Here is a 14265-nt window from a genome sequence, read left to right as displayed (position 1 = left end):
TTATATTTATTGACAAATCAAAAATTAAAAATTTTGAACACGGCAGTCCTTTTAAAGTATGTCAAAAGGCAAATGAAGCCATGAAGGAAAAAACTTGATACCCACTTTTAAGCACGTTGGCAAGAATGTGATGGTTTATGGGTGTATAGCTGCAGGTGGAGTGGGTCGAATGGTCTTTATGGAAGATAAAAATAATAAATTTATGTATAACGACATTTTAGGCCAAAATTTAATTCCAAGTGCCCTTCAACTTGGACAGAATCCAGCGTCTTTCGTATTTCAATAAGATAACGACCCGAAATATTTGTCGTGTTTAGTGCAAGAGTGGCTTTTATATCACTGCAAGGAGCAAAAACCGGCTCTACAATCACCAGATTTGAACATTTATGGGATATCGTCCATTATACATAATGAATTTCTAGCTCTAATAGTTCCTGAGATTTAGGCAATTTTAGTTTTTCGTGATTTGTTGACGTTAAGGGGGGCGTGGCCGGATGCGGAAATAAACTTGCGCTGCGTATTCATCTCTTATGGTTCCTGAGATCTCAGCGTTCATACGGACAGACGGACGGACATGGCAAGAATATACATATGTATTTACTTTACAGGGTCCAAAACGCTTCCTTCTATCTTTTACATACTTTTCAACGAATCTAGTATACCCTTTTACTGTACGAATAACGGGTATCAAAGTTAACTACAAAACAAGATTATCATCACACCCAAACCTACTAGCGAGACAGCTCAACAGGCTCAGCGGCCATACCCGACTTCAACGAAACGCCCCTTCCTCCCTGTTTAAAATAAAGGACAAGGAGGCAAATTCCGGTCATGGGAAACGATGCCACCTGCTAAAGAAATTGATCGATTTGAAATGGACTTCAGCGTAATCAGACCGATTTTTGTGCGAGAAAAAACCAATCACAATGAGTTTACGGACTCTAATAATTATGGTACAGTCTAAATTCAAAATGAAAACATTGTAAGGAATAGGACCGATGGTTTTATATTAAACATGGTTGGTATAAAGAGAGCAAACAGAGAAAACAACAGAATATTCAGAAAGGGGGTCAGTCAGCAAACAATAGGTTCAGGACAGTTAAAATCAGCATTACTAACGTCCAAGCCGGCATTGGCTGCCTTAGAGAGTATCTGACACGTTCGAAAGGTTTCGGAAACAGTTAACAGTAAACGCAATGCGTATATCAAGTGATACCAAATTTGGATTAAGCAAGCAGTTTCCAATGATATCACCAAAGAATATTATTTTCTCTGCGTCTCGCCACACCCACTCTAACGCCCACAAGCCGATTATGTCTTCGTATGACTTTGTATAACATTGTTTGTCCATCGAAGCAGAATATCTTTTTAGATTTGGGTTTTTTTAATCATGTAATTAAAGGCTGTGCAAAAATTTCGTCAAATGTGATATCATTGCTAACGGCCATTTTTCTTAAGAGTGGCAAAACTAAATACAAAAAAAATATTTTGTTTTTGCTTATGATGTGCGTATGTGGGTCGCACATAACGTCCAACATACTCTGCCGGATCCTCCTAAATCCCATTGAAGATTTGTGGGAAGAGCTGGACAGCCGCGTTTAAAAACGCGCGATAAAAACAAATCCACCTGCTAAAGAAATTGATCGATTTGAAATGGACTTCAGCGTAATCAGACCGATTTTGTGCGAGAAAAAACCAATCACAATGAGTTTACGGACTCTAATAATTATGGTACAGTCTAAATTCAAAATGAAAACATTGTAAGGAATAGGACCGATGGTTTTATATTAAACATGGTTGGTATAAAGAGAGCAAACAGAGAAAACAACAGAATATTCAGAAAGGGGGTCAGTCAGCAAACAATAGGTTCAGGACAGTTAAAATCAGCATTACTAACGTCCAAGCCGGCATTGGCTGCCTTAGAGAGTATCTGACACGTTCGAAAGGTTTCGGAAACAGTTAACAGTAATCCGTTTAGATTAGGGAAAAGTTGGGCAGGAAATTTTAGACAAAGAGAATCAACAGGATATGCAACCACCAAGTAGTCAGTAGTAAGCTAAAAACCTTGTCAGTCTTCTTAAGAATATGACCGTAAGTATGCAAAGCCGAAAGGTCGAGGATGCATTCAAACAGGGCAGGCGGACTTGGCAAAACAGATTCGGCTATTAATAAAAAAAATTTCAAAAAATTTCAAAAATTTAAATAAATTGGGAACTGAAAACAAACAAACTTATTGTACAGGCAAAATTGAGGTCTACCGGAATAATTAAGGTATATAAATTTTTATATTCAAAACTGTTACCGATACGATTCATTTGGGTGGCGGTATTCAATTTGGGAGTCATCGCAAAAAAACGTAATATTATGGTTCTCTTCAATCTTGGTAACAAGAAGAATACAGTGGCAGACTGAATCGAATGAGATAAAGGAATAAAGAACACATTAGGGAGCGTATTCTAAAGCGTTTGTTTTACCCGTTATATGTATACAAGTTATTCGAAAAGTAAAACATTTTATTCAATGAAAACTTTGTTTCATGGTAAAAAAAGCGTTTCTAGCCATATAAATTATATAAATTCTGCATTAGGATCAATAGCCGAGCCGATTTATCCATGTTCGTCCGATTGATCTCGAATCTATAAGAGCTATCAGGTTGGCACTGAGTATGTACAGTCAGCACACAATTTATCCGTACACCCATGAGATTTTAGCTTATTCTTTATATCTCGAATAGTAACGGGAATTAAAATGTTAAATCTTATATGAAACATTATAAGCATGTGTTTCAAACATAAAATTAACAACAAACAAACAAAAACAGCTAGAGATGCCAATGCAGTCAATCCGGCCACGACCAGAACAACGCCCACAAAACACGAAAAACTAAATTTCTGGGATCTCTGAAACTAAGAATTTGAAATTTGGAGCTAATGATTATTTTTTAGATGCTTACGCATCTCAAAGTGGTACAATCTTCTGCCATTCACTTTTTGTAGAAACGCCAAGATCTCGGTCACTACAAGTGATAGAATTTTGGGATTAATAATAAACGCAATGCGTATATCAAGTGATACCAAATTTGGATTAAGCAAGCAGTTTCCAATGATATCACCAAAGAATATTATTTTCTCTGCGTCTCGCCACACCCACTCTAACGCCCACAAGCCGATTATGTCTTCGTATGACTTTGTATAACATTGTTTGTCCATCGAAGCAGAATATCTTTTTAGATTTGGGTTTTTTTAATCATGTAATTAAAGGCTGTGCAAAAATTTCGTCAAATGTGATATCATTGCTAACGGCCATTTTTCTTAAGAGTGGCAAAACTAAATACAAAAAAAATATTTTGTTTTTGCTTATGATGTGCGTATGTGGGTCGCACATAACGTCCAACATACTCTGCCGGATCCTCCTAAATCCCATTGAAGATTTGTGGGAAGAGCTGGACAGCCGCGTTTAAAAACGCGCGATAAAAACAAATCCCGGGCTGAAGGTGGCTCTAATAGAAAATGGGCAGAATATTGGGGCAGAAACAACCCAAAATTTCTTTTCTTCGATGCCAAGACTGTTGGAAGCCTTTATAAAACAAAATGGCTTACCCACTAAGTATTAATTTTAGTTATTTTCATTTATTTTTAAGTTTTTTAATAAGTGTGCCAATAAATTTGTTCAGGCAAATTAACCTCCTATTTATGTTATTTAATTTTTAAAAATCAACCATTGAAGGTAAAAAGTTGAAATAAATATTTTCGTGTTATGTTTTTATAATATTATATGTATACATTTTTTGTTTATTTAAATATCTAAATTTTAAGGGGAGAAATCGTCCCTTAAAGTTCATGAAGCCTTCTGTGCCAATATTTTAGTTCGACACTGTATACTTTATAGGGGGAAACGCTTCCTTCTACCTAATACATACTTTTCAACGAATCTAGTATACCCTTTTACTCTACGAGTATATATTATATTTAGCGAACCGCAATTAACCGAAAATTGGTAGAAATATTGTCAAGTCACCTTTCCACGATGCAAAGTTTTATAAAAAAAATACGTGAACACTGGAAAATTTGTAGTCGAACATAGAAAATCTGAAAGGAACCACATATTGACACCACGGGAGGAGCATAAAATAAATATACCATTACAAAATCCCAGAATAACATCTACAACAATTCTTAAAACCCTAGGGAAGCCTTCAGGAATAAAACTTTGTTCCCAAACCTTCCGGAACACCCAGCACAATGCTGGTATACATGGTAGAGTTGTTCGAAAAAACCCATTGATTTCTGATTATAACAAAATATGCATTTGGAGATCGCAAAAGTGCATACACGCCGGAACTTTTTTTGCGAAAACGTTATATTTATTGACAAATCAAAAATTAAAAAATTTGAACACGGCAGTCCTTTTAAAGTATGTCAAAAGGCAAATGAAGCCATGAAGGAAAAAACTTGATACCCACTTTTAAGCACGTTGGCAAGAATGTGATGGTTTATGGGTGTATAGCTGCAGGTGGAGTGGGTCGAATGGTCTTTATGGAAGATAAAAATAATAAATTTATGTATAACGACATTTTAGGCCAAAATTTAATTCCAAGTGCCCTTCAACTTGGACAGAATCCAGTGTCATTCGTATTTCAATAAGATAACGACCCGAAATATTTGTCGTGTTTAGTGCAAGAGTGGCTTTTATATCACTGCAAGGAGCAAAAACCGGCTCTACAATCACCAGATTTGAACATTTATGGGATATCGTCCAGAAAAGGACAACATATCCTTGAAGCAATCCTTAAAATCCGCATTAATACATGAATGGGATTCAATTGATGCTGACGAGATGGGCAACAAGCTCCCATTAAGGCCAACGAAGGACCCACTAGAGGTTAAAATCCTTAAATCTTTGGAATTGTTTTTTTTTCAACATTTTATGAAGTGTACGAATAATTTTTGTGCGTATTTTTTTTGCCTTTTTAAGAAAATTATCTAGTATTTAAGTTAAAAATTGTTAATATTATGATTAAAATATATGCTCGAAATGCATATCTTTCATTTGAGATATTACATTTTCATTTCCGTTACGTATTTCTCGAGATATTAAGGAATAAACTTGCAACTCATGGGTGTACGAATAAATTATGTGCCGACTGTAACGGTAAACGTAATAGAACCAATTGTAGTAAAACTTTTACAAACCGCACCATTTCTCGCAGCTAATATCCCTCCAGTTGCTGCACCGCTTATTATTGAGTTCCATGGATCTTCTTTTTTCCGAAAGTGGACAAGTGTGCAGTCAATAGTACTAAACATACCGCCCCACACTGCAAAATTTCCTGCTATAACAGGGGAACGAGTTTTTACAGCAATTATACTTCCGATCTGAAAAAAAACATATTTTTAATGAATAAATAAATTAAATTAACTTGAACTAAAATCGAATGTTTGCCCATATTGAGTAACGACTGACGTAACTACAGTGTTAAATATTTTACATTTAATTAAAGTAATATATTTCCTACCAATCTCCTATTCATGCCAGAAGGTGCATTACGAAATCCTTTGATTGCTTGAAATACGCCGCCACCGATGCAACCCATAGCAAAAGCCCCCCCACAATCGTCGACAATTCTAAATGGACATGGTTCCCGAGCGTATTCTTCCATTTTCAATTAATACTAAACTAATTTCTTATACAGAACGTGTAATTTATAAATTATTCACGTGTTTATTTTTTTTTTCTATCGAATAAAATGATTTATTTCCGTCTATTTACTATTGGCTCTTTACCGACGAAATTGGAGCGATGGAATATGAAACACCGAGTGGTAGATGTATGTATGCATAAATGTTATTTTTGTCAAGCGATGTTCTGACTCGGGTATTGAAATAATGTAACGTACATACATACAAACATAAATATGTTATCTTATCTTTAGTTGTAACTGTTGAGAAATTCCCACACCGCAGTCTTGTTAGAAGAAGAAGAAGTCTTCCTGAGCGGAGGCAATAAAGTCACTATATATAATTAATCCAAATATATCTATATAATTGAATGTAACCATCCGTGTCTTGGTTTTTATGTGGAACATCTTCTCGACCGGAGTTAGACTGGGATTGTTAATGTAAATTGCCGCAAAAAGATCGCGGAAATTGACCAATGAAGATAATACCTCATGCCGTCAATAGCCGAGAAAATATAATTCGGAATTGGGCCAGCAACTTGTGCTGGGTGTTAGTGTTACGGAACTGCTAAGGTATAGAATCTTTTCGGGACAGCTCCGGCTAGCTCCCAGAATCCTCAGGCCGGAGTTCCACCATTGTCCCGCAGTTCACCAACACTAATCATCGATATTCATCGACGTCTCACCGCACACTCCTACACTTATCTCTAACAAAATACACAAAACCAGGCAAACTTATAACTCGTAGACGTTATGACGGAAATGTGGCATTAGATGTAGTTGCCACAGCGCACCCACCCCCACTGGTGCCTCAAGTAATGCGAGGGAGGCACTACCCTTCATCTTCGGCCGGAATTCCTTCCAGGCGGTCTACGACCGGCCTATCTCCCCCAACACTTATAGCACTCACACCATTTTCATTTTTTAAACTAACATTTAATGATTACATTTATCTTCTCTTACGGGTATCCAATAGGATGCTTCTCTAAATAAGGGTTCTTTCAAACGTACCACCGTGCTGATGATTGAGGTTTGGGGTCACAGTGTTAGCGCCGGTAAAGGTCAGGGCGCTCTAGTCGCCGCGGAAACTAAACTCCGCGCGGGCGGGATTACGACTATTGCACCTTTAAAGGACACCTAATCCTGAGAAGCTCCAAGGGACAAGGAAGGACGTGCATGGCATTACTTTAGGCAAGTGTCTCGACTAAAGTGGGTCCCTCACTTCTCGGGATTCCAACGACCTAGTTTTTGATATATCCAGGTCTGCCTAAGTCAGCCCGATGGCGGTTAGTGTCGAGAAAAAAAAACATGGTTCCCGCCGTCTTCGAAACAAGGGCCGGGTGGTCGTCTGTGGACTGGTGCCAGAGCGTGGAGTGACGGTGCGTGGATTCACGGGAGGATATAGGTGGCCAGGAAGCCCCCACTTGGAACAGACTCACCGGCGTACTCTGGAGGTGGCGGGATTGCGGGGCTGTTGAGCGCTATTACCGCTGGGGAAGTTTGCTCCACGTAATGTGCAGGAACGGGTTCCACCGAGGTTATGAACGACGGAAATTTCCACTCCTTCCACGTTCGTCCTCCTCCAAGAAAATATGTTGCCGGGCCCTTTCGACGAGTCCCCTGGCACTCTGAGGGACCACACCGTGAATAAGAAAAGGTTTTATATTGGTGACACTAACTCACTTTATCAAAGTCTATGTCGAGAGCGCGGTTTCACGTGGGATCGTCCAGATCCGCAAAATGGCAACTACTGACTATTGGCTTGTGAAAGGGATGAATTAATAAAACAACCTTTTCCGTTGAGTTCTGTATTAAAACTGAATTTTATTTTCTAATTCCCTGCTTAGGAAACTAACATGAAATTCTTATTCTGGTCTTATCTGTGGCCTACGCAGAGGCCGCGTCTGCCTGCGCGGGAGAGTTATCATTTGATCCCCGCACAGGAACCTTTGGCGCAGTGTGAGAAGCATCTCAAGTGATTGTCTTCGGTTTGGCTCAAGTGGCCTGCACTTACAGATTACAAGTGCTAGCACCGCTCCCCTGTAGGGTCTACAATTACAGATCATAGTTTATGGCTCTGGATCGATTTACAACTGTCACATGACATGCACAGAGCTCATAAAGTATTATATTTTATTTTTATTAGTGTTCGTCTGAACATTCTGGCAAGGGCCGGCAAGGTTAGGTGTCTGTGATAATTACAATTTATTTTATTTATTCTCAAAAATATTGCAATACAAAATTAGTGGACTGTATTAATTCGATATATTTTATTTTGCATAATAATTTTGACACCCCTTCACGGCTTGTAATTATTGTGTTTTAACATTATAGAGAATTTATTTATTTTTTTTAACATAAAACATTTTTATATCATTGATTTATTGTATCTACAAATTTATATATTAAGCATACGGCTGGGTAATGATATGGCTTGTAACTGCCTTCGTATTTTTATTTTCCTTATAAAATATACAACTAATATAATTATTATTACAATTGCTAAAATTAGGGATGCATGTCCAGTTAAATGGTGAAAGTCTAATTCCCTCAATTCTAGCTTGTGAGTTTTTAAATATTGAATTTCCTTTGACAAACGATTGATTTCGTCCGTATGGTTGATTAATGGCATGTCGAGCGGGTTCCAAATAATCTTGGGTATCTCGTTAACTTCCCCAATGTAAGACAACGCTAATGTTCCCTGATCTTCTAACTGAATACTGTGTTGAGCAACTAATATTTTATCATCAGTTCGAGCAGTACAATCTGACCTCAAAGTCATTATTCCTTGTTCAGGTAAATCTATTATCTCTATTTTTGAATTGGTACACTGAATTCTAGCCTTAGAATTGTTTTGAACTTTAAAAAGCCAACTACTTTTCTTTTCAACTCAACCCAATATGACTTACTCTCAACAATCGATTTACACCTGCAGTTCGATGCCTTATTTGGTTTGAGGGGTTTGATCTCACAACTGTTGTCGTTAGCACTACTCCAAGGCCAACTTCCCTCGCAAACTCTTTTATTCGACTGCCATCTTTGACATTTATTAATAGTAGATTCTGCCATAAGATGATATGCATCGATCTCAAAATTATAAATCAAGTACTGAGAATCTACGTGCACTGTAATCATGCGGTCGTCCAGTTTTACCGGAACTGGGATAATTTTATAAAGTACTGAAGCATGTCTACCAAACAATCGTATTTTGGCATTAATTATTAATTTTTTATCCACAAATAAACCTCTAGCCGTCAATAATGTATAAATCTCCTTTAATTCTGTGCCTGTTCTTTTCCCTGACAAGACTAAATTTTCAGACAAACTGTCTTTTATTCTGGAAATTTCACTTTTTTGCTGACTAGGTCTTAATATGTTTGTATTAAGTCGGCCACGATTTATGTCTATTAAGAGGCTTATGATACTATATTGAATTTTCTCGCATTCATCTATAATGTTACTTAGCTGTTTGGTTATCATAAAAAAGTCGATAGACTCTTTGTACACATAATATGATTCTTGCAATACCGCCGTCAAATTCTTAATTCTTTCGTTCATTCCTTTAAAATTTGAGTTAACTTCATCCGTCGTTTTCTTTAAAATGTTAGTCGTAGAATCGACTAAGGAAGTTTGTTTCCTACTTAACTCGTTAAGGCTATGCTGATTGCTTAATAAGTTTTTCATATTATCCTCCATTTGTATCCTGTCGTCTTCATCCATTATTCCAAATAGAATGTGATAAAGCGATCCCATAAAACCAAATGGAGTACGTTTACTTCTTGATTTTCCCTGAGCCATAAAAAGTTTATTATTTTCTCCTATGTCTGAGATCTGCCTTTCCGTGTTACTCAGAACTAAAAGGCATTGATCCTCAAAACAATGAAGTCGTTCGCAAATTACCCTCATTTTTGGTATTAATTCTTTACCTTTTTTAAGCATTTCGAAGTAAACGTCCATATTATAAAATATTATTAAATTCCAAGAGGAGGCTACAATTTCAACATCCCCCATTGGGTCTAAATATATTGCCGAAGTCTTATTTATCTTCTCTATTGCATACCTTGGCTGATCAACCCTAGCTGATGCATTAGCAAATTGGCAGAATATAAATAATAACATAGCCATTACAAAACCAAGTTTTGAAATCTTTGATGTACCTCTTGTCTGTCTTTTCGGTTTTGTCTCTTCGGGATCAGATTCCATTTTATCGACAGAATTTATTCCGTCTAAGGGACAAACCTTGCTTATCGGTCTAGTGATAAATCCATCTTGTAATTTCACTTCTACCACTCTAACCTTTTCGTCTTTACCTTTATGGACTTTTTCTACCTTTCCCATTGGCCACCTGGCTGGATGACTGTTCTCATCCTTCAACAAAACAATTTGTCCATTCTCTATATTTGGACTTTCCCTCTTCCATTTGTTTCTTTGTTGTAAAGTATGCAAATACTCCTCTTTCCATTTAACCCAGAAGTCTCTTCTAATTTTTTGGATTAATTTCCACCTATCTAAATTACCAATTTTCCCGTTTTCAATTGGTTCAACAATCTCTAACGGTGGTCTACCAATCAAGAAATGACCTGGAGTTAATACTTCATGTTGATCCATTTCATTCTCAGAAGTATACAACGGTCTTGAATTCAGGCATGCTTCAATTTGACATAAAAATGTTGACATCTCTTCGTATGTCAGACTATTTTCACCTATTACCCGTTTCAAATGGTGCTTCATGGATTTAACTCCAGATTCCCAAATACCTCCGAAGTGAGGTCCTGGCGGGGGAATAAAATGCCAATCAATTCTATCTTTTTCAAGCTGCGCGGCAATCAATGTGTTTTCTTTGATTGCTTTAACGAACTCTTGATCCAACTTTCTTGAAGCTCCTACGAAATTTGTTCTGTTATCTGAATAGATATTGGCAACTTTTCCTCTTCTAGCGATAAATCTTCTTAGGGCTGGTAGAAATGCATCCGAGGTTAAATCACTTACCATTTCTAGATGAATGCCCTTGGTAGCCATACACACAAATACGGCAATGTATCCCTTTTATGTTTTTAGCCCACGATTCTTGGAACATTTAACAAAAAATATTTTGTCTGTACCTAGCACACTTGACACATTCTCTCAAATACTTCTTTAAGGAATTCTTTAGTCCGAAAATCCAATATTTCCTTTGGATATCATTTCGCATTAAGTTTATCCCTCCATGCAAAGTTTCTTTATGAGCCTTTTGGATCAATAAATTTGTTAAATGGCACTTGTGTAAAATAATTGGATGCTTTACTTCAAATTCTGCATTGGAGTTCTGAAGCCTCCCTCCTTCTCGAAGTATACCATTCTTATCTAAAAATGGATTCAACGACAATATCCTATTACTTGTCTTAATTTCTTTTTTTGTTTCCAGGCATTTTATCTCTAGACTGAATTGATATTCTTGCTGTTTTTTAATAACGATCTTTTCAGCTCTATTCAGCTCCTTTACCGATAGAAAAGAAGGAAAAGATTCTTTCTTAATTTTTGATCGAGTGATTCTATTTAAATATGCTATTATTCGTATAATTTTTTCAATGCTGGAAAACTTCTCCAATAATTTGTAAATGGGGTCATCGGTTTTGTTATTTAGAATAGAATTTACCAAAACCACATCTTCTTTGGATTGCTGTCGAGGCCAATGCTCCTTTGGCTCAGATAGCCATTTCGGACCTTTCCACCATAAATCACAGGTGGTCAGTTTTCAGTTTTCAGGCTAGAAATAATTCCTCTTGATGATAAATCTGCAGGATTTGCTTCAGACTTCACATGGTTCCATTCGGTATTAGTTAGTTTTCGAATGTCATCCGTTCTTCGTCTAATGAACTTGACCTTACTATCACCATTTTTAATCCATGCTAAAGTTATAGTGGAATCACTCCAAGCATAGATTTCTACTTTGGTATCAATGGATTCAATTATTCGTTTGACCAATTCACTAAGCAAGTGAGCTGCACATAACTCTAGCTTGGGAATAGTTTTTCTATTTTTAATTGGATTAATTCTACTTTTGCTGGCTACTATGTTTACACAATTCCCTACTTTAGCATATACCACTGCTGCATATGCCTTTTCGGAAGCGTCAGCAAATCCATGAAGCTGTATTATTGAACTATTTTTTGAACTAATCCATCTTGGGATTCGAATCTCTTCTAAAAGCAATAAATTTTCCTTAAAATTTACCCAATAATCTTTATCTTCCTTGGATAATCCTTGATCCCATTCACTCTTATTTATCCATAGTTTTTGAATAAACAGTTTTCCTAAAATAGTTACAGGAGCCAGCCATCCCAAAGGGTCATATATTTTTGATAATGTTGATAGCACTATCCTTTTGTTGATGTTTTTTGAGTCCCCGCAATTTACTTTGAATTTAAATAAATCTTTCTGCGGTTCCCATTGAAGCCCCAGGGTTTTTACGCTTTCATTTTCCACAAGAGTGAGAACCTTGTTATCTCCTGTATCTTCTACAGTTTCCATTATTTTTGAACTGTTCGATATCCATTTTCTTAAATTCATCTGGAGAATCTCTCCATAAAATATATTGATACTGTTGATCATTATCATTAATATTTATCTGACGATACATTTTTTCAACGTCCGCAGATACTACATATTTCCATTTTCGCCATTTAATCATAAGGTCAAAAATATCTTTTTGAACTCGTGGACCAACCCACATTATGTCGTTCAAATTTTTATTATTAGTTGTTTTTGCTGAAGCGTCAAATACAACTCTTAATTTGGTCGTCAGGCTTGAATCTCTAATTACTGCCTGGTGAGGTAAAAAGTATTTTCCTTCTCCCTGCACTTCGACCATGTGACCGAAATTCATATATTCATGCATGAATTTAGCATAGTCTAACCTTAGTTTTTCATTTCTTTTTAATTTTTTCTCAATATTCATGAAACGAGCCATTGCTTGTTTCTTCGAATCTCCTAAGGTGACATCATCTTTTATTTCAGATTCGATATCATTTTTGTCCTCTTCCTCAACTTCCCAATACCGATCCATATCTTTTAATTCGATGGTGGTTGCTACAATTGTCTTCTTACCTTTGGATTTTTTGCATCCAGAGACAATCCACCCGAAATCGGTTTTTTGACCGAGGAGGCCATTAATTTTGACAACTCCATTCTGAAGAATGTGAGTGTATAGATCTGCACCAATCATCAGATCTACACGACCCGGCTTATTAAAGTCTGGGTCAGCCAAATTGTACTTCTCCCACTTTGTTTTGTCAACATTAACTGTGTTGACTGGGAGAGCCCTCATAAGTTTTGGAAGTATAAGTGCTTCAACTCTTATCGTTTTTTGGGAATTATTTCGTTTAATTAAGAGATTTACGTGGACGATACTCCACTGATCTCTATTTGAGACCGAATTTTGGGCGATTTCAAAATCTGCGCAGATTCTTCTGAAATTATTGTGCTTTGAGAACTACTGTCGATCAAAGCTCTAAAATTTTCGAAACCCCCCTCAGAGGTTTGAATTTGAATGCGTGCTGTAGCTAGCAACGCTAGTTCCGATGTCATACACGAGTTTACTTTATTTTCATTCGTTTTTTCAACTTTTTGGTCTGTTTTAGACTTGACGTAAATGTGTAGCATACTATGGTGATTTTTCTTACAAATCGAACATGAAATGTCACTTTGAAATTTTTTACTAAATGAATGTTTAAGGCATTTAAAACACAAATGTGCCTTTTTTACTTTTTCCATGCGTTCAGATGGATTCAAAGCCCTAAATTTTTGACACTGTAGTATCAAATGCCCCTTACTTTTGCACATCGGACAACTGTTAGTAGACAACTCTTTCATATTGCTACTGAACACTTTTTACCAGGTTTTTCATCCTGAACTGAGCTAATCGAACTGAGTCGTTGCTCTAAAAATTCAATGACATCGGACAATGCTTGAATTTCTTTAGTTTTTTTAACATGGCTCTCATATAGTTGTAGAGCTTCTTTGTTAAATTTTCTTATTATTATGTGTGCAAAAACTATATCAACCTCGTCAGAAATTTGTGCCTTTAATTTTATCATGTGAATTGACTCATTAATTGTGTCAATAAACATTCTTAATTGCCGCACTGATTCCACATTTAGATTTTGGAGATCAAGAAGGCGATTAATCTGAAAGGAAAAAATTTTCCTTTTATTTTCATACCGCTTGGTTAACAATTCCCAAGCGGCCTCATAGTTATATAAGTGAGAAACCACATTCCTGGCTTCTCCCTTTAGTGAGATTTTAAGGTATTTAAATTTTAAGGAAGGACTGAGATCCTCCCTTAAATGTATGAGTTCATTAAATAACTCATAAAATAGGTCCCAATCTTTGGAATCTCCATAAAATGTGGGTACCTGAATTTTAGGTAGCGTTGGCAAATTATCAATTTTATGATTTCCAACTTCTACCTTACTATGCACAATTTCCTCGAGTTTTTTTCTCATATCTTTGGTCACCATGGAAATATCGAATGCTAATTCTTCAAATATATCATCATACCTTTTAATCGTGACGTCTGTAGTGTTTCCCTGCTTTAAAAGAACTAGCTT

General features: G+C 36.5%; 1 protein-coding gene across 1 annotated transcript; it reads right to left on the bottom strand.

Moving 5' to 3' along the window:
• Positions 1 to 5117: 5117 nt before the first annotated feature.
• On the bottom strand, positions 5118 to 5776 carry LOC108118312 (mitochondrial import inner membrane translocase subunit Tim17-A-like). Its single transcript, XM_017230927.2, has 2 exons — positions 5516 to 5776; positions 5118 to 5375 (listed from the first exon to the last, which is right to left on the bottom strand). The coding sequence occupies exons 1-2, from the start codon at positions 5657 to 5659 to the stop codon at positions 5133 to 5135; spliced, it is 387 nt and encodes a 128-aa protein (XP_017086416.1). The 5' UTR covers positions 5660 to 5776; the 3' UTR covers positions 5118 to 5132.
• Between the last annotated feature and the right edge of the window lie 8489 nt (positions 5777 to 14265).

This window comes from Drosophila eugracilis, unplaced genomic scaffold (assembly GCF_018153835.1).
Source record: "Drosophila eugracilis isolate 14026-0451.02 unplaced genomic scaffold, ASM1815383v1 contig_271, whole genome shotgun sequence".
Lineage (NCBI taxonomy): Eukaryota > Metazoa > Arthropoda > Insecta > Diptera > Drosophilidae > Drosophila > Drosophila eugracilis.
This window is presented reverse-complemented; position numbering and strand designations above follow the sequence as displayed.

Excerpts from the sequence above, each read along its gene's own strand:
- LOC108118312 (XM_017230927.2), bottom strand. The coding sequence starts at position 5,659 with ATGGAAGAATACGCTCGGGAACCATGTCCATTTAGAATTGTCGACGAT. Across the intron at positions 5,376-5,515 it reads CTGGCATGAATAGGAGATTG|ATCGGAAGTATAATTGCTGT; the intron begins GTAGGAAATATA and ends GTTTTTTTTCAG.